The sequence below is a fragment of the Camponotus vicinus genome, unplaced genomic scaffold, assembly GCF_025532165.1.
Source record: "Camponotus vicinus isolate PSW18456_S1 unplaced genomic scaffold, iyCamVici1.0 SCAF_9, whole genome shotgun sequence".
Lineage (NCBI taxonomy): Eukaryota > Metazoa > Arthropoda > Insecta > Hymenoptera > Formicidae > Camponotus > Camponotus vicinus.
The window spans coordinates 18,778,632-18,800,064 of NW_028141981.1; the positions used below are offsets into that span (position 1 = coordinate 18,778,632).

At 33.6% G+C, this 21,433-nt stretch overlaps 2 protein-coding genes across 4 annotated transcripts in view; both read right to left on the bottom strand.

Moving 5' to 3' along the window:
- Positions 1-2,892: 2,892 nt before the first annotated feature.
- LOC145977403 (uncharacterized) lies at positions 2,893-5,261 on the bottom strand. The gene is made up of 5 exons (XM_083109356.1): positions 5,059-5,261; positions 4,633-4,842; positions 4,320-4,473; positions 4,156-4,256; positions 2,893-4,045 (listed from the first exon to the last, which is right to left on the bottom strand). Exons 1-5 carry the CDS (start codon positions 5,077-5,079, stop codon positions 3,803-3,805), a joined length of 729 nt encoding a protein of 242 aa, XP_082965482.1. The 5' UTR covers positions 5,080-5,261; the 3' UTR covers positions 2,893-3,802.
- A 1,207-nt stretch (positions 5,262-6,468) lies between these two features.
- Su(tpl) (Suppressor of Triplolethal) overlaps positions 6,469-21,433 on the bottom strand; it is an 84,636-nt gene continuing 69,671 nt past the window's right edge. For 2 of the 3 annotated variants that reach the window (XM_083109451.1, XM_083109453.1), the window contains 6 exons: positions 19,437-19,688; positions 19,150-19,220; positions 18,867-19,073; positions 17,849-18,752; positions 17,551-17,728; positions 6,469-17,457 (listed from right to left, as the gene is read on the bottom strand). In XM_083109451.1, coding sequence (XP_082965577.1) covers positions 17,209-17,457; positions 17,551-17,728; positions 17,849-18,752; positions 18,867-19,073; positions 19,150-19,220; positions 19,437-19,688 — 1,861 coding nt within the window. In that variant the 3' untranslated portion in view covers positions 6,469-17,208. The remainder of the gene's footprint in view (positions 17,458-17,550; positions 17,729-17,848; positions 18,753-18,866; positions 19,074-19,149; positions 19,221-19,436; positions 19,689-21,433) is intronic. The other variant, XR_014440504.1, reaches the window with a different exon arrangement.

The following is a 21,433-nucleotide window of genomic DNA, read 5'->3' on the forward strand; positions in this document are numbered from 1 at the left end:
AACGGGAAAGAGTGTTACAAGGCGGACGACGCCGCGTGCTGTTGATGCTGCTGCTTTTACATAATGGCCATGTTTGAAGTTAATGTTGCCGTCGTGGCGCTTCTCTTTACGCGATGTAAGCTCTGCGCTCGATCATGTACGCACGATTCATTTCGCGAGCGTGAGAGAATATCCACGGCAGCTATGTGACGTCAACGATTTCGGAGCAGCGTATGACGAAAAGGCGATATCGTCGCAATTTCCAATTTTCCCGAATCCCTCCGTGAACTCTTCATTTCTTTCTTGTCTCTCAGGCGTTAAATTACTCGATCCTTCGTTTCCCGAGTTAAAATTTTGCGTAAATCGAGGGCCGAAATCATTTCCACTCTCAAAAATGGAAATTTGAATACTTCGAAAAAATTCAACTCGTCATAATTTTATATGAATTTCAGTCTATGATTTTTCTACAAATTGTAAATTGTATCGCAATCTAAATGTGCACACATATAATATTCGCAAATCTATTTCTGTCGGCTGCATTACTATTAGCCGATTCGCATCATCGCTTATAATAAAGAATCTCTTTGGATGCACAGATAACGGACGCATGACATTTCAAAGTTCCGAGAGAAATAATCAGCCAGCTCAGATCGCAATATACGCTTATTACGAACCGTGGATGTAAGAAATAACAGGATTGACTATGTGTATGTGTAATCCGTGTACGAAATAGAAAACAAGTGTTTAGGGAGAGAAAGAAGGAGAGAGAGGGGGGGGGGACAGACATTAAGGATACATCGTTTTATTGTTACGAAAAACGCGCGAAGTCTGTAGTTTAATGCGACGCATTTAAAGTACTCCTAAAAATAAAAATTTAAAATGAACGAGAAACATTCTTCATCACTTCGTGAAATTGCCTGGACCATCAAGTGTTGTAAAAACATCGAGACGCAAGGAAGCATTTGCGAAAAACGAAGTCAAAAGTCAATGGCCGATTTATCTCACTTTTTATCTCTCTTTTTAAGAACACAACTCGTATACGTTATTGCTTTTGTAATTGGAGTTGTAAAACGATCATTTGTAAAGATGAAATTTGATGGTGATAGTAGGTTCTCTTATCATAATATCGCAGTTTTATAAGTCTTACAAGATATTTTTTTCGTCATTTCGAGTAAATTTAACAATACACTTACATACGCAAACACACGTACGCAAAAAATGTACGTAAAAAATAACTCGATCATTTATAAAATGTCTATTTATGGACACAAAAAATTGACGATGTAATAAAATGCAAACTGATTGGCTAGCCAATGTTATTGATGTGACTTGTGATGCATCAAATATGCGCTATATATTTGGCAACAAATAAAATTAAAGTCGCATGAACAAAGAAAGTTAATTAATTATATTTTTATACTAATAAGAAATACATTTTTATTAAAATATATTCATAAAATGCTTATACATTACACTATTGTTGAATATAAAAAAATATTGCTTATAATTTTTGACAGTTTCAAAAAAATATTTAGCGTTTGCTACTAAATATTAAATTGTGCACATTTTTTGTATTTGACAATATACCTCATTTTAATATCTGATGTTTGTGCTACAAATATGCGCGTTAAATCAATTATTATTACCAATTATTTCTTATGTTCATGCTGCAAACCTCAATGAAACGCACGCGCTAGATAATGTCATGAGTAATTTTACGTCAGGATTGTGTATATGAGATAGGAAAGGAAAGAGAGCATTTGGAAAAAAATACTTTCGTAAAAGTCTTGCAAACACATTACATTAATTTCGATTTCTAACAAAAAGTAGCTTCACTGATCAGATGCATACAAAATAAGTTTTTTTTTTAATTTTGTTGAGGCAAAAATTCAATTTGGAAAAGGAAAAAAATAATTAATGCACATGTATGCCATTTTATGAATTAGAACTAGAAAGGACAGTTTCTCACTCACATATATTATTTTTCAATATGTATATAGTTATTGCGTATGATTATATTAGTTCTAAACTATTTATATCACACATTATAAAAATATTTGTTAATTTTTAATACTTGATATTAATTTTTCTTGGAAAAATTTATTCCTTTTTATATTATTCACATTTTAATATCGTTATAATTATTTACTCTTTGGATTCTTATCAACTATTTAGCTATTTAATTCATTCTGTCCGATAACTATCCTCGTTTCTTATTCTATAATTTTCTACTTTTAATTTACGGGAATTTAAGTTGTAATTTCGAAAATAAATCAAATGTTCAAAATTTAAAACTTGTTTGCATATTTCTTTTATTTATTTCTCGCATCGCGAGAATATATTTTTTCCATTTGTTACTTTCTCATACTGTATATAACTCGGATATATATACTAAAAAAATGATCTTGTAATTATAGCAACAATTTTCTAGATGTAAAAATTAATTAAAGTAGATAAAGAATTATGCAAATATTATGATATTGCATGTGTTTTGCAGTTAATTAATACAAATGAAAGGCAAAATTCATATTTGAATTGTTAGTGAAATTTAGAAAGTCTTCCTATGGTACCTTTTTTAGTCATATTAAGGCTAATTACACTTGTTATAAAGTATGATAGCATACAGAAAAATCGTTTCTCAAAAACTATAGTATCCAAACTTATATTTATTCAATGCAGTGATTTGATAACGAGACCTAAATTTGCCAGAAGGCATTATTATAAAATCTGCTATAAATTCTATATGTTACAAACAATCTTTTAACAGATACAAAATAGTGATGAATATTTGTTGTAATACCTAAAAATTTACTTACATCAGAAAACATTTTTTTTAGTATGAGATATAAAGCGACAAGTTTGAAAGGAGGATAATGTTTCGGGAATCAGGTTGTATTATCTATCGATAGGCGCTGCTCTGTAATCTCTTTATTGCGTAACTATATGGTGTCGTAAATCGCGATTTGCAGGATGCGTATGTGACAACTAACGGCTGATACATTCGAATCGTATGGACGAATACTTAATAAATTATAAACTGGTGATTATCAAGTTACAAGTAAAATTTCTATTAGCCTTTTTGAGCTCAATGGGAAGATATTTCCCAGCCGAGAAAAGACTTTAGTATACATATTTAGATATATTTCAATCGAGATCTATAAAGATGTGCTATGCACATCTCTGATGTATTATATAGTGTGCAAAAAGTAGAGAAAAGTGCAACATTATCTTATAATACTAGATTGGCATGCTTATACTTCGTTATTCGTTGTATAAGAATCACAAGGACGAGTGCGAATTTCAAAGACACTGTTTCTTGCTAAGTGAGTTGTAAGAAATACGAATTCTTTAAAATAGGATATTCTTATTAGTTTTGGATAAACTAAGAAAATACATTCATACTCTGTTTGCTCACAATTCGTACAATAATTAAATGTACTGGCAATGTATATAATAAATCATTACTACATGTCCTTCTGAAATTGTCTCTTGCATTTTATACAAACTATTAAAATTATTTACCACATGTATTAATTGCGACTCTTATTAAAACGTAGATTCAAGAATTAATTCATTTTTCAGTGTAATAATAAGTATCATTTTACAATGATTTATATATAAAATTGAAAATGATAATATATTAGAAATGTAAGAAAAATATCAAATTTTTCAATAAAAGATAATAGTAGCATTTAACAAAATAGACAATGATCTGATCATAACCAGCTATATTATTTTTATATGTTTGGCATCGGGACGTTATTGCATCTCTTAACTTAAACTATTCAAGAATTCAATATCCTGAATCAATTATCAATACTTACTACGATTTTCCTTTACGGAATCGCTGTCGCGCTTGTGCTTTGCTGTACTTTGGATGTTTTTCCTTCTCGTTATTTTTCTCTATATCGATATTTTCCAAATCTTCCTTTTCTTCAGGGAAGAGATCGACAGGTGGTTCTAATAATGATTTTCTTTGGCATTTTACAAAATAACGAAATCCTTTTGCAATGCCAAAACCAAGCATGGCTATAGATATCGTTAATAACGCCATCAGTAAAGGATGCTGCAATAGAATACAGAATGATAATATTTCCAACAAAAGATAATTTAATGTTGATTATTTATTCTTGCATAATAATGGTTTCAAAATACAAACTATGAATAAGAAAGTACCGTTAGAGTGGGCTTGTTTGTAAAAACATAATCGGCAATCACAACTATAACTCCTAATATAATGCCGACACCAGCTCCAAGCCACGGGATTTGTTGATCAGCTGTGAAACAATATTTTATTATGTTTCATATTTTTATAATTCCAATAACTGTGCATTATGTACCTCTTCTATCCTTAATTAATGATCTGGATGCTCTATTCATTGCTTCTAAAATTTTAGGTTCGTTTGGTTGCAAGGACAGGGCTTTGTTGTAAGACTGAAGTGCCTCGCTAAAACGGAATGTTCTTAGTTCGACCTCACCCTTTCTGAAATAACCCTAAGAAACAGAGAAATATATTTTGATAATTTCAATGTGTTTTCTCTCCGCTGTAAAGATAAATTTAAAGAAGTTAAATCAGATTTTAGATTTTTAAGTAATTGATCTCTTATTTGTTACATCGAGTTTAATTTATTCTAAAATATGCATTTCATGTACTTTAGACCAGTCAGGCTTCAATTGGATAGTCATCAGGGCATCCTCCATAGCATAGTGATATTGTCTCATCATTAGAAAGGCGAAGGATCTGTTACTGTGGAGAGAATAATTCTGCGGATCCAATTTGATGGCGTGTGTATAATGAAACATTGCCTCCTCATATTTCTGTTCCTTGACACATGCATTTCCCTGTTGCTTAAGATTGTCAACCTAAATGAATAGAAAAATGCTCTATAAATTTTCCTCTTATAAATTACAATATATACATCAGTATTTAGAGGTTAATGGGATTAATTTGTCTCTTTTTGCGAAATATATAACTAATATTATAGAGGACATTATGTAATAGCGCTCGATTTCTCACAAAGTCTTATCTATCTAATGCAATGTTAAAATACGATTGCAAAAATTTCGATACAAACTCACCTCTATTTCTCGCGCGTTCATCGTTTCCGTTTTCCGCGTTTCTGTTTGAGAAATAACTCTCTCACGGAGAAATAACGATGAATCGTTTGATCATTCTTCTTTAAATCATTGTCGGAATATTTTCTCGAATTGAATATAATCGACAATGAAACGCAGACGAACACCTGTCATGTCCACCAACCGGTGCGGCAAGCGCGCGCGCGCGTGCATGCTACATATGTATTCTATTCGTACGATGTGTATCATTGTAGGAGATATAAATTTTAAGTTTATCACATACACACACACACACACACACACACACATATATAGTTTGCTTTTTATATCATATATAAATTATTCTTCATCGCTATTATATGTATATTTCCATCCTTAAAATTCTTAAACGTTTCTTAATCGTATTTAATGTTTTTTATATACAAGGTGTCTGGAAAATTACCCGCAGTACTTCGAAAAGTGATTCGGGATCCAAAAAGAAGGAAAAAAAGCTACATAAACATAGGTCCGGAAATAAGTCGTTTCCGAGTTATAGTCACAATTTATTTAAAAAATTGTAATTTCTAGTCCGCTTAACATCCCTTTTTTAAATTCAAATTTAAATTTTTAAATTTAAATTTAAATTTTTAAATTCAAATTTAAATTTTTAAATTCAAATTTAAATTTTCAAATTTAAATTTTTAAATTCAAATTTAAATTTTTAAATTCAAATTTAAATTTTTAAATTCAAATTTAAATTTTCAAATTTAAATTTTTAAATTCAAATTTAAATTTTTAAATTCAAATTTAAATTTTTAAATTCAAATTTTTAAATTCAAATTTAAATTTTTAAATTCAAATTTAAATTTTTAAATTCAAATTTAAATTTAAAAATTTGAATTTAAAAATTTAAATTTGAATTTAAAAATTTAAATTTAAATTTTAAAATTTAAAATTTAAATTTAAAAAAGAGGGATGTTAAGCGGACTATAAATTACAATTTTTTTAACATAAAAGTGGCTATAACGACTTATTTCCGGACCTGTATTTATAGCTTTTTTTCCTTCTTTTTGGGTCTCGAATCACTTCCCAAAGTATTGCAGTCGATTTTCCGGACACCCTGTATATGTATATTATAATATTATTGCAATAATATTATTACACAAACACATTACTATATATACCTTACTATATTACATTACTATATATTGTAATGTTGGGAAATGATACATATGACATATATGATATTAGTTTTATGTTATACAGATAATTTGTGTTATATATATGTTAATTCCATTACTGTAACAATATTACTGTAACAATGTTTATTATGGATATATATTTATTTTTTGTTTTTTAATAGATAAAATGTATCACACATGTAATGGAGAATGAAGAGGGAATTGCGGCAGCAAAAAAGTTACAAGCAATGTCTTTCGTTCATGAGTTTAATGATTGAAATTCATTTCATACAAATTAAGTTTTGGGGAGAGTTATAATACAAACTTAAGATATATACATCAATATTTCGTGAAACTGCTCACACAGCTATGCAACTTATATCCGTTAAATCCGCTGTATCATCATTTTCGTATCGTTAACCTTATCGATTCTTATTTTTTTTTTATATGATTTTCTTTCTGCTCTTTTGTGAGTTTACCTCGCCATACGCTATACAATAAAACTTGGCAAGTCGTTCGAATAAATATAGTATTTTTTTTATTTCAATTATTCGCGGCGCCATTATCCATGAAACGCCGATCTTTGCTTCGAATCGGAGAATCGGCATTCGAGCTGATTTCGCGAATTTCTCGATGTCATATCTAACTCCTTTCTTTTGGAAGTCGTACAAAAATTCGGCGAGAAATATTTCCATTAGACACCACAAACGAACTCTACGTGAGTGAGTCGATGTATTATTTCAATGCATATTTAATCATCTGTTGCATCTATATAGGATGTTTCGCGGAGCTGCCAATTGCATTTTATATCCACGAATTGTGGATTGAAAGTTAAAGACAACAAGTAAAATGTATGTCTGCAGATTGATTTTTAACAAAAGCGCTAGAAATATTTCTAGCGCTTTCCAAGAGCGTTTTCGTTCAAAAACATCCTATATATCGCAACATTTCGACTTCTATAAAAAAATGGACAGAAATTATTGAGACGTTTATGGGAAAAACAGACGAGCTTCTTTCGCATTGCTCGCGAAAAGCCCGACGTAATTTCCACATGTTGCAATTGTGGGACGGAAGTCACCGGATGTATATTCATCATTTTCGACTCGTTCCCGAGAGACCGTTGCATATTATTTTTTTCCATATTGCCGATATAACAGCTTGATTTTTCGCCAAAATTTTTTCAAGCGGAATTCATTTAATTTTAATTTATCAATAATATAAAATTAATTAATATATCAACTAATTCGCCGCTATTTTTGTTGCTGGGTTTTGAGCTTTGAACCCGCACAATCGTGGCGAGTGTATTCGCGTTTAAAATATTTTAACTTGGCATTTAAGTTACATTACAGACAGTTTTTCCCGCAATAACAATAGACAATACACACATGCAACAATCGAATAGAATCCGTTCGCTTTGTTTCTCTCTCTCTCTCTCTCTCTCTCTCTCTCTTTCGCGCGCGCGCGCGTGACATTCGATCGAATCAACGCAATTGGAAGATTAACAATGACCAAGAGCTCATTGAAATTATGTACAAATTAAATTAATGTAACAACAGAGAGACGGAAAAAATGCGCCGATTCTCCGCTCGATTGCGGTCCCAATATATATACATATATCTATTCGCATTATCATCGCGTGATTATTATCGCGAACTGTAGACAGACGATCCGGTCCGTCACAACACGCACAACGGAGGATACATCGTTTTCCTTACATGGCATTCATGACCATCAAATACATTCAAACTCAACATTATTTTAATTGTCAGCATCGTTATCATCAATTTCGTTTACGTGAATTGTTGTGTCATATCGTCGATCGAGTCGACTCGCTTTTCTCTCTCTCTCTCTCTCTCTCTTTCTCTTTCTCGATCGCTCTTCCGTTGTATCGTTATCATTATCACTCATTTTTTTTGTTGCGTGGTTTTTCCCTCGCTTTTTCTCTCATGCACGATTCTCGAATAGAATAGAAAGCACGAGCGCGGCCCGAATTCGGAAACGTAGAGAAGCTCGTGTGGAACGTGGTGAAATGGCTCGTGTGAGTTTGTTCGACAAGAGAAAAACACAAAATAGAATATCGTTATAGAAACAAAATAATACTAATAATTTGTAGTGGAAATCGCTCGAACGACGCGCAATCGATTAACGAATCGCAATTCAAAGAGGGTACTTAGCAAAGAGCACTCTATACATATACTTACAATTCTCAAAAGAAAAGTTCTTTGACAGCTCGGTATAGTTTGGATCTCGAAAATAGTTTGGAGTGAGAAATGGAGCACACGAAAATTCAACGTTTTTCACATATACGACAAAAGCGATAAAATAAATATCGAATCTGGATGCCGTCACGTGTGTCGCGCGCGAGTAGATAAAGATTAAATCTTTGACGACCCGTTAAATACTTTACGCTCCATCGGTTCGCATCAGCGCTGACATTTTTTAAATTGCCCCTGGTTTTAACAGTCCGTGAAAAGATTGACAACGCAACATCGATTTTACATTTGTTGGACGGAATTTACAACAAAAAAAAAGTCAATAAAATATTAACATATGACGGAAGATCAAGTTTCTATCATGGAATTTTTCGTTACATGTAGAAACTAATTTTGCTAATAATTTTGCAATAAAAGCCAGACGATACCTTCGCTGTCCAGAAGACAGAGAATTATTTTTGGATATAATAGAAAATGCAAGGATTACAGAATTAAGAAGCAAAATTAGATCTCGCGTCGATCTAGCCGATACGCCGAACCTATGAATTTGGATTTCTGAGAAGCGCCTGGTACGATCGACCGTCTAAAAATGGAAATATTCCGACAATCGTTTGATTAGGAAAGTTGCGCCCCGAAATCGTCTCGTGAGCGCGACAATTGCACATCCCGGTACAAAATCAAAGACACGATTAGAAAGGTCGATGTAGCACCGAGGGCGGAAAGGTGCGAGGAGATCGGGAGACAGAGAGAAACGCGATAGAATTTATTAATCCTCCTTAATTCACATTTCTTTTACCCGTAAATTATACCTTAATTATATAATAAAACACACTCTAATTAAATAGTTAGATTGCCGTTGTATAAAATAGAGTATACATACAGGAGGATGGCCACAGCCCTTTTTCTAATCTTAATTTAAAACTTAATCACCGAGTTATAATACACACGAAATAAAATGGCAATGCGAACGAATTTTCATTGACGAAAGAGCAAAGTGTATTGGAGAGTTAACGAGGGGAAAGAAGAAAAGAAATCTGCGTTTTCGCAAACTGATCGGCGACACGTTCCACGCGAGCAAATCCCTCCGAAAACGAGCTCGCGACAAATCCCTCCTCGCTAACAATATAATTCTTCTCTTTATCCGCATTTTTGCTTTGTATACCTTTAATTAGTGAATATAATATATATGTATAGGTAATATAATTGTAAATACAACTATGTAATGAATATACGAGCCTTTGTCAGGGGGAGCAATGCAGTCGTCGTCAATAAAAGTCACGGGATAATACATTGTATACCTATACATGCTTACAATCTTGAGTCGCCTAGTCGTCATCATAATCATCATTAACGTCATTATTTCTCACTATCTCTCACTCACTCATTCTCTCTCTCTCTCTCATACCCGTTTATTCTTTCTTTCGCAACACAAAAAACTTAAACAAAAACGCACGTGTGTGTCCTTTTGTTTATGTGTGCGTACACACACGCACACACCCACGCACATATATATATATATATATATCAAGAGACATATATATGTATACACACACGTATACAAGTTTATTTTCTCGTCGTTCCATCTGCTTCTCCTCTCGTGTGATCGATGCTAAAAACTTAAGACTATCTTTTCGCGCTTGTTAAGTCACAATTATCAGTCATTCGAGCGCACATTTTTTAAAAGACCTTTCTCTCTTTCTTATTATTTTCTTAAGCACTTACAAAATATCTCTTCGTTTCTTCAATCGAGCACGCGGCAACCGATCTCTTTATTTTTCTCTCACTCGACGACAATCGATCGCGCAACTGATCAGCTTTTTTTCCCTCTAAATAGAAAGAGATTAAAAGAGAGAGAGAGAGAGAGAGAGAGAGAAAGCTATTTTTTACATTTTCTTTATTCTTAAAGCGACTTCTTCACTTATGATGAAACGTGATTAAGTTTCGGAAAAATTGCTCTATAAATTTATCTTTGATAATTAAGTCAAAGATTATTTGCATATTTAGTCGTAATAATTAAATTCGACATTTTAAGTGATTATGGGCCTTGATTAACGAGATCGGTTTTCAGCGTCTCGCAAACTAATCTTTCTTGTTCTGATATGGGCGTTATAATGACGGGGAAACGCGCGAACGTTCGATACGAATCCATAGTTTACATCGACCATCATCCTATTGAACAATCGTTAAGCGTTTGCCCAGCTCGTCGCATCTCTCTTTTCGTTCTCTTCTTCGTTCTCTCCTTATCCTCGATTTGTTTTAATCTCTAAGGCGCTTTTTTTAAGTTACATATATCGAATCTCTACCGGCCACAACGGACCATGTTTCTATCTTTGATGCTTTCTCTGCATCTGTAATGTCGCGTCAACCCTTTATCTACCGATACTCTTAATCTGTGTCCATTGGACGCGCGCATATATCGCAAAGAGGGTTGCTCTTAGTCCTTTTATAATTGATCGTGTATAATTTCAAGAACAGACACGGATCTAATTGTGTGTACAGTAGACAGAGGGTTAACGTCGCTTTATCAAAAGAAAAAAAAGAAAAAAAAAAGAAAAAAGTCCTTAACGCATCGTCTCGACAGTTATATTATTATGAAATTCCTAACAACACATCACAGTCAAAAAATATAATATATCGCTCTAAGATCAAGAGGACGTTGATTCCTTTGTATATACTTGATTCTATCAAATAAGTAGCACGGGGGAAACAAGTAAAGCGACGAAAAATTGTAAATATACACAGGAGTGACGAAGAATAAGTTTCGTTGTTCGTCCATCTCTTTATAGTTGAACCAAGTTACGATAGGTAAAACTTTCTCAGAAATCACTGACTTATTGCAAAATTCAAAAAAGATTAGAAGTAATTGCAACTTGTCGACCAGAACCTTTGCCTTTGCGAGAACCGCAATAAGGAGAAGGAAAAAAAGAAACGCACAATGATTCCAGATCGAAGAGTATCTTCATTCTACTCGAGACCAAATTGCTTTACTAAGAAAGAAAACTAGCACTTTGCTCGTAGATTTTTTTTACCGGAGGAAGGCATCACCTTTTCAGGAGAAGAGCGAATCTCCCCCTTCGAGTTTCTCTTACGTCTAGTGATCTGACGGCGGGACTCTGTTAGTTTTGCTGCACACGTGATATGCTTCTTGTAAAAAAAAGAACGGATATATAAAATACTCATAAAATGATATGTCACTATTTTCGCACGATCGAATAATTTTGTCCTGAAATGTCCATTTGCGATCGAATCGCATTCACATGCTGAGATATGCGAGAATTATTGTGGGAATTAAATGAATCAGATCGTTATAACGAATAATGATTATTCGCCTATTTGTTTTCCTTGAAGATTTCGATTGAAATTTTATTTGATGTAGCTATATTTTTCATCTTCATCGCACTCACTTTATGTAAAAGTAGCGGATTTGTTAAATATTATTTCAGCATCGATTTCTGCCTCCGGCGAGGGAAGAATGTTTGCTCCGATTTATGCGTATTCCTCGAGTTTTCTTGTCGTGAAGAGAGACTAACCCGAGAAGAACGGCTCGAAATGTTTGCGACCTTCGTCTTGAAGAAACTGTGAAAAAAATTTGATGGAGAAATTCTCTCGCTATGGAATTCAATTAAATAAGATTCAACCACTACGAAAAAAAGATATCTTCCCGACGTTTGTATTGTCTGGGAAAGTAGACACTTGTATACACGTACTCGTGGATTCTAAGAAATTGCGAATAATAAAGTCTCAATTCAAGAAAAAAGTAAACAATCGAAGTACGCGAGAAAAGAGCAGAAAGAGAGGCACAGAATCAGAGTGTATATGTATAAATTGTATGTAAACTTTTAATAGCTATGTTTTAATTCCACGTTATTATGCTTATTTCCGACTCGAGTATACCGGCTAACTTTGTCATTATCGTATTATTAAGGAAGAAACTCGCGAGTTCTCGTAGCTGAAACTATTAACTTCCTTTATCAATCGCGTTGCACATACTGATACTACTAAGAAATAATGCACATAAGATTATACTATTCATTTGTATGTACCTGCGTAATCTGTGTGTGTATACATACGTATTATGTACAATAAATTCACACGCTTCGCTAATATAATATTGGCACTTGGACACTTTTCGTTTATCCAACAAGTTGAGAAAGAGAAAAAAAAATGAGAGAGAGAGAGAGAGAGAGAGAGAAATAGACAGAGACAAAGTTTGATAGTTTCATTTGGACCTTTTGAGCATGGATATGATCGTGTCTGTCAAACATCCACTCATCCGATCACAGACAGAGTGTAACTTGACGATGACACTTAGGATGGTTTAGAGGCAGTATATAGAACGTGCACCTTGACACGCATTTAGAAATAAGGGCACTGTCTTCCGCCACGTAACGCATCGTGCTCTGAATTTGACTATCTGGATTGAAGAAACACACGTATCGCAACTCGGAAATAAGTGGATATATCCGCGTTTAGCGAATATTCAAAAGAGGAACACAACGCTACATCCACCGTAATCAGCGAACTAAGGCGAATCTTTTCTAGTGACTCTCCTTTCGAGCCACAGGGACGAGATTGTTTTACCAGTATAAGTTTTGATTCTCTAACCGCTCTTCAGTTTGCGACTTTTATTTTACGAGAGATATTTTCGCATATATTTATATACGTTCTCTCAATAAAACGTTCTGCCAAACAATCGAGAATAATACGACGATATACCTTTTCTCTTTCTACTTAGAAAACAGTTATCCCTAATAATGATAGTCTTTTCTCGCGAAACAATAACGTAATCGCATAATAATCAAGGAGGAAGCGTTAAACGTTGAACGCAGCATTAAGAGCACTTATTTTCATTGAAGAACATATAAACTATCTGGGATATAACACTTGAGTTTGAGGGAAGCGATGAGCGCGAAGAAGAAGCCGACCTATCGCTTCGCTTTAATTTAAGTCAACGGGATCGATATTTGTATTTTCTACTATCTCTGAATATGGTTTCGGTTCAGTCTCTTTGGCACTTTTTATACTCTTTCTCGGTTGAATTATTAAGACAATCGACTGGTCGGTTAACAGGAGGAGGGGGGGGGGGGGGCGAATAGATGGTTAATCAAAGCGAGTATTCTTGCCGGTATATTAATTCTTAGTTAATAAAGAATGTCACCTTTCGATTTTTATACAACGTATGATCGCAGCGATATTATTTACAAGTGGTACAATTTACTTTTAAAGGACTGGTATATGTGGTAACTATAGATGTTGAATGAAAAAACGCTCGATTTTCGGTGAGCCTTTATCGAAGCATCGTGTACAAACTCGAATCTGTAATATGGCACAGTGCAAAAGCCGTTAACCGATAGAAAGTGTCGGTTCTATTTGTCACTTGATGAATATACCCAAATAACTAAGCGTAATTAACCATATTGACTGATGCTATTGTCATGATAATATATATATATATATATATATATATATATATATATATATATGTGATAATTAATATGATTAATCATATTACTGGCATGTTATCAACAAGTATATTATTGTCAATAACTGTTGGCAATATGACAGCAAGTCACAGTTGGTTATCTAGTGAGATTGTTGAAATTAATATATTATATACTTTTTTGATTACATCCTTTAATGTAAGAAAATATCTATGAGCAAAATTTATTTATTATTATGCAAATATGGTTATAATTTAAATATATCGATCAATTTCCTTTCTTCCTTCTTTATCTTCAAAAAAGATCATGGATCAATTCGATTTTATAATTTTCAGTTAGTTATCTGTACGAATGTACAAACATGCTCCTATACAAATTTAATTTATTGGCGTGTGTGCACATACATGTAAATATTTACATATGAAAATATATTTTATCAGCGCGGCTTGATAGTTAACACACTGTGCCATACATTCGATTAGAGCGAGGTTCTTTCAATACGAATTCTTCGATATTTCACCTTACATTTCTAATTGAAATATCGTTTGTCGTTTATTACATGTCCTCAAAAAGAATTCGCACAGTTTGCATTTTAACTTATTGAGATTATATATCTACAATGACTTTTGTAATATTTTGTATTGCACAATTACAAGGGGAATTATATAGTTGTGTTTTGTGATAAAAAAATTCATTCAATAACATAAGAAATTTACAACAATTTTATTATGTAATATGTGTATATGTATATATTAATCAATTATAAATAACTAGATGTTTTAAATCAAAAGAAATCGATGAACAACCCGCAATTATTTAATATGTTTAAAATATCTACAATTTTATATAAATTTGATTAACAATATTAGATAATAATTATGGGTATTTGGATGTATATAAAAGAGAGAGAGAGAGAGAGAGAGAGAGAGGAATACACACATAATTTATTAATCATCATAAACATTCTTATTACTGATGATGCAATGTTAAAATTTAACATTTACGCGATAATCCTAAAAATATGCTTAAAAGTAATATATAATTCAAAAAAATAAAATCAAGATATAAATGAAATATCAGCAAGGAAGAGATATGAGGCAATTGAATTCAATTAGAGTCATATTCGGCAGATCGTCTTCGCGTTTAAAACTTTTCATAAGAATCTTATATCTTTTTTAGCAAACACATTTTTACTGCTCTCTCTTTTTATACCCACGGCTCGATGGACGGCTTTGGGTAAATTTACTCGTAGTTGTCGAAAATGTGCATATTAAACGATAAAAAACTAAGATTGCCCGGAAGAAGCAATATTTCGCATCAAAGTTGAAATTAATGTATGAAATGTTTAATTTTTTAATCATTAAAAAAGTCAGGTGTTTCAAGTTAACTTTTAATATAGTCGTTAGTGAATTAAAGATAATAAATACCGAAATAATACATTTGCAATAGAAATTTCGGAATTCATATGTGTCTGTTCGATTATATATAAAAAATGTAAAATAACACAGATTTATTGAATATCTAATCTAAAAAATTTCGAATGCGCAGTGGAAATTCTTTGATAATACTTGTAGTAATGAATAATTAGAAAAAATGTATTAAACCATTTGGCACTGTAAGTTTCAGTTATAAATTCTCAAAAGACACTTGGGAATCTCATCATAATATATTCGACATATCCAGATATCTATAATTTGTCTATTTGAATAATAATAACAATAATTGTGCAATAATAATAATAATTAAAAATGATAAATATAATTGTATGATTGTAGTGTTAATTGTAATTAAAAAATTATTTTTTTATGCGGATTATTACGAGCACTGTACACAACAAGATTGTTCTTTAATGGTTCTTTAATAATTACTATAAAAACTATATATATATATATATATATATATATATATATATATATATATATATATATATATATATATATATTTAATATCAATCCTTTTTTTTAATTTCTTTTTTTTTACGGGAAAACCATTGCGCCAATTACAGCGCTTCATTACTTATTATAATTAAATTTCCCTTTTCTCTCATTTTAATTAAAATTTGAAATTGTTAAAAGACTCACACTCAATACAACACATGTATGCTATGTTCTTTTATAATTAAAATTGCTGTTAAATTAAAATGATTTGGCCGCTAAAAAGTTCATCGATTTATTTTAAAATACTTACAATGTCATATAATATATAATCCATTTGATCTGTTTACAATTGTTATTGCGCGGTCGGTTTTTATTATTTTTATCGTTTTTTTTTAGGCTGTTCATCGTCTCATTTCTTTTGTCAACCGACCATATCTATTATCATGAACGAAGGAAAAAAAAGAACGAAGAAGTTAACAAAGAATCTTAAAATCACAAAGTACTACGATCTCTCTCTTGTATATAAGAAGGTAACTTACTTTTCTTTACACACTTTTTCTTAAATTGCGACGAGCAACGCACGAATCACGCACGGAAGATGCGTGCCAGCTCGTGGATAAATCGTGTGTATGTATTTGTGTTACGAGCCAGTTTTCTTTCTTCCTTTCAACAGACAAAAAAGAAACCCGAACGTAGCACACGATAAGCCTTATTATCTCTTGGACCCTCTTCTCGCAAACATATCTTATTTTTTTGTATTTCTTTTCTTTTATCTACGTATTCTCTTAAAGTGGACGACACACTTGGACGTGCGCGCGGTAAGTAACTTATTATACAGTTTTACTACCTTTTTTCTCGCTGCGCCTTTTCTCTTTGCTTATCAACAATGTCTTCCGTTTCAATCTCAGTCGTTGCGAGACCAGCTTCAAATTTCCTGTGCGTTTGTACACAGTTTGCATTTCGCTGGTCATCAGAATGCCCTTACTACTATTTTTTTTTTAATCCGGATGGATTTTTTTTCTTTCTCTTTTGTCTAGTTGTTGAACGTACTCGATTGTCGTCAGCTTTCATCAAACATTACCAAGAACTAGTATTGGTCAAAGTTAGCGCGCGAGCCTTCTCTAGCTCGTTATGATGGCGGAAAGCCAATAGGTTGAAAATCATCGCAAACGATTGTCAACTCTCAATGGTATGGGAGGGAAGAGGAATCAGCAGGAAGAGTGTCTCATGTACGATATATATCGATGATATTGCGACACATTTTATAAATATCGTATCGTACATGAGATCTTGCGACCTCAAGTCATTTGACTTTTCGGCGATAAAGTCCAGGAACCATACGGACCGTGAAGGATCAGCCTTGGAACTTGGCGAGAAAATGCAAATTCTGCGACAATGTTGACAGTAACGTACCGACAACCGAGAGGAGGAGGCAGGGAAGAGGCGGTCTTTTTAGTTTGTGTCAGTAATGCCGATTATCAAGATCCCCGATGTTTACGTTAGTACCCGCAGTCGTAGTACTAACCATACCGCTATCAACGTTAGTCGCAATCGACATCGTATCGACGGTGTTTTCACTTTCGTACTCTAAAATCAATCGTTTTATATGGCTCAGTTTATCATGAAGGTAATGAAACCGTTTCTTCATCTGCTGGTATACAATATCCTGCTTAATCTCCTTATATTCACGCTGAATCTGTTCCGTAATTACCTGAAAAAAAAAAGAAAAAAAGAGCACCATCGTATTAGTATCGATATTCGTTCGTTTGTTCGAAAAAAAAAAAATGTCGAATAATTATGATACCTTGCTCTCGGTCAGGTTGCCCGATTTTCTATGCCCTTGCAATTGTTCGTACAAACTGTTAAAGCGATTCGCGATTACGACCACTTTGGAGTGCAATCTGCAATATTCGTCATAATTGGCGTAGAATTCTTCTTTATAACGCCGTTTTTGTCTCGCATTACTTATTGTCATATAAGACCTGAATAAATAAACAAGGCACAATATAATATCGCAGTGTTTTACATATCGATCGGAAAACATGTTAAATTCATCCGTAATAATTGATGGAAAGAATGCCTAACATAGCGGATGCACTTACGTGAGGTAATCGGGATATTCCCCAGGGCTCCCCGGTCTCTCTAGCTCATCAGTCGGCAGCGAAATCATCATCACATCGGTAGAACTGGCATTATCGTTATAAATGTGAGCACTGCTACTGGAAGCCTCACTTTGAGCGAATAAAGTCGCGTCGTTCACATCGTTCGTGTCGTTCGCGGCACTACTTCTATTCCTGCACTCCCTTACTCTATTTCTCTCCTCTCTCATCGCATCACGACTTCGGTCGCCCTTATCGCTCCTATCATTCCTATCCTTCCTATCGATGTCGTTTGTACCGCTCCCGGCATTTGCGCTGACCGTCGTGATGTTATCGTCGCGCCCATGGCCGCCGCTTTGGTGATGACTATTCCTTTCACTGTCACTAGGCGACGACGTTAGATATGACGGCCGACTGGAACCGCTCGGAACTGCGAGAGCGCCGCAGCCATTCCCAGCACCTCGCGGCACATCACTATTCGCTGTCCTTTCGGCTCGGTAATCGGCGCGACTGCTACGTTCACGTTGCGGGTGCTGTCTCGATTCCCAACCGTCGAGACCGGCGCCGTTGTTACTGCTGCTATTACTAGTACTACCACCACCACTACCACCACCACCACTAGCACTACTGCTGTTGCCAACACAACCACCATTACCGCCAGCGGCACGTTCACCGCCGGCAGCTGCACTGATACCACTATTATTATTACTGTAACTGCTGCTACCAGACACTTTTTCGCCAGCGGGGATGAAGGAGATGGGTTCGGGTTTCTTGTAGTGCGATATTCGTGTCTTTTTCGTTGTTACTCCATCGTTACCCTGGTAGTATCCCGGTCTCTTATTGTGCGGGGGCGCTGTGATCGCCGGCGGTGAACCCGCATGGATGGAATTGGGCGATTGACCACTGCCTGTAAAGATATATAAGAGATATATATATATATAGTTAAGGTTTAAAATAAAACAAAAAAAAATAAAATTTGTATGTTCACGTATGTGTAAACGATGTATTGTGATATGCATACCGCTGGAACCGTCACTCGAGCCAGGTGGCGTAAGATTCTGAGGTTTCCGCCTCCTTAGCATTGTCTTCTCCTGCTCGGTATAGAAAGGCCAATCCTCCTGGACATCGTTCCAGATATGCCTCTGCAAATGATACGTGTTGTCGCGCATGTAAGCGACTTGCTTTAGGATGTTCATCATGATGGATTTTTCTCGCTCCCTTAAGCCCTCTGTAATTTATTGAAATATTAATACTGTCGGATTACTATTTCGGATAACACAAAAAGTATTTAGATTTTGTCTCACCTTTGTTGATACGATCATAGAGTTCGGGTTTCTTATAGGGCCTCAAAGCAAGGACGTGGATAAGTCTTTCCCTATTAGACAGGAAAATGTAAAATACATTTTAATTTAATGAAATGAAAAAAAAAAAAAATATTAATTCCTAGTAAATTTCATCGGGCATTGAATTTTATCAGATCTCATATATTATCATTAATAAAATACAGTTTTATTTTCGCGTCTTTTATTGGAATTAGAGCCATTACATGGCTTATTCTTGTATCCTTGTATTGATTTATCAGTGCACTTACTTGAGTGGCCTGCGCATAATGTCAGAAATTTTTTTCTCCGGATTGCGAGTCGCCGTTACATGATTACTATTACTACTACTATTGCTAGCGGTCGACTTGTTGGTTGACGCTCTGTGTTGATTGCTGCCGGAAATTGGAATGCTCGTCGTAGATTCCCGATGTTTTGCATACGAAGGAAGTGGTATCGTCCTTCCTATTTGCACTTTCACCTTGCGCCCGATGTCTGGACCATTTGCTTTGATCACCCTTGTACTGGAAAAGCGAAAGGATTGCTATTGAGACGAATGTAAATTGATCTACATTAATATACATTATTTTGAAATTTTCTGGCATACTAATTGCTTAAATTTAAATAATACAAAAAAAATAGAGACAGAATGAATAAAATTTAAAAAATAAAGAGCAATTGGGAAATTTTACCACAGTTTGTATATTAAAGGCATTGAACTATTAAATGTTAAATTTCTAACTAGGATTGGCAAAATTCTACATTTTTGGGACAAAATTCATGCCAATGGTAAAAAATGCTATTTGTCGAAAAAAACCAGCAAAAACTAGTCTTTCCTATTAAAAATGTTAAATAAATAGAAAAGCTTTTTATCGATATTTGTCAATTGAGAGATTGTTTTCTAATTTAAGCTTTATTCAAAATAAAATTTGTAATAGATTAAAGAACAATGTAGAAAATAAATTAGTTTTGTTATAAGATGTTAAATGGTAAACGCAAACTAAGTCTATATTAGTAAAAATTTTATAATCCTGTTACACTATTACATTTTTCTTACTAAAAATTAAAAATTAAAAGTACTATATATTACTTTTACCGTTTTTGCTAGTTTATTTCATTAGAGATAAAGCCTGGAATAGTAAAAACCGAAATTTACTATGGTTTTTATACCTATGGGATCTTTCCAATCAATCTTATTTCTCTAGTATATTAGTTTATTAATTTAAAGGAAAAATATATCAAATATGATTTATGTTATTGTGCCATTTGCAAGAGTGGAGCGCGCTCAGGAACGACCTCTAATATTTCTTAGATATTTATACACAAAACACGATTTTCTGTGAGACCGGCAATTAATGCAACTTGCACCATTGTCACATAGGAATCCGATCGATTAGTTAATTATATAATCTTCCTTGACGAGCGCCGCGATAAAGCATCACAATGATGAAGCGAGGAGGAGCGAAAAAGTATTGAGGCTCGTAACGAAATTGCACTTGTGAGGCGCTTTTAACCTTGGCCGTGACGACTAAACAAATTATCGCCGCGTCGTCGATGCAAAACCTTGTCGAGCAAGAGCGAGAGCGCGATTAATTGCAAAGCTCGATTCCAAAAATCGCGTTTTTTTGCGATCGTCTTCCTGCTTATAAAGAGAAAGAGGGTCATTTAGTGTGTTTTTTTTTGACTCCCTCAGAATTTGCAAAAAACAATTTTTTTTTGTATTGCATAATCATAACATAGGAATGTTAAAAATAACCATTAGGTGAGAAAGAAATTCAATCCATAAGGCCAAAATTAATTATTAGTCTAGGTATTCACTGATACTTTTCGTGATTAATAATTGATTAATAAAATATTTTCGCTCATTAATTGCTCTGTGCCATCATATTAACATCATAGATTATAACATGTATTATCTTCAAGGTAAATACAGCTCATAATTAAAAAATTAATGTTTTATTATTCTTGATACATGGATTAATAAGTGACTATATACAATATATAGTTCCTTACAGACTTTACACCGCGTCAAGGTTGTGATCATTGTAAAAGTTTTATTATTTTGTATTATTTTATTACCTTTTTCTATTTTGCTTTTTTAAATTTTTTATCTTTAAGCGCATATAGCAAGTGTTTTGTGATATCTAGGCTATTCTAGATACAATTATAATGTTCACAACAGACCATCACGAGATTTAAAAAATAGTGTCCTATATATATGTAGTCACTTAGTAATTTAGAGGTCTCCCCTATGTCAAGAATACTAAAA

Bases quoted from the DNA above. Each gene is read 5' to 3' on its own strand.
- LOC145977403 (XM_083109356.1), bottom strand. From the start codon at position 5,079: ATGAACGCGCGAGAAATAGAG. The intron at 4,843-5,058 runs GTGAGTTTGTAT...CTATTCATTTAG, and splicing joins TGAACGCGCGAGAAATAGAG to GTTGACAATCTTAAGCAACA. The intron at 4,046-4,155 runs GTACTTTCTTAT...ATTCTATTGCAG, and splicing joins CAAACAAGCCCACTCTAACG to CATCCTTTACTGATGGCGTT.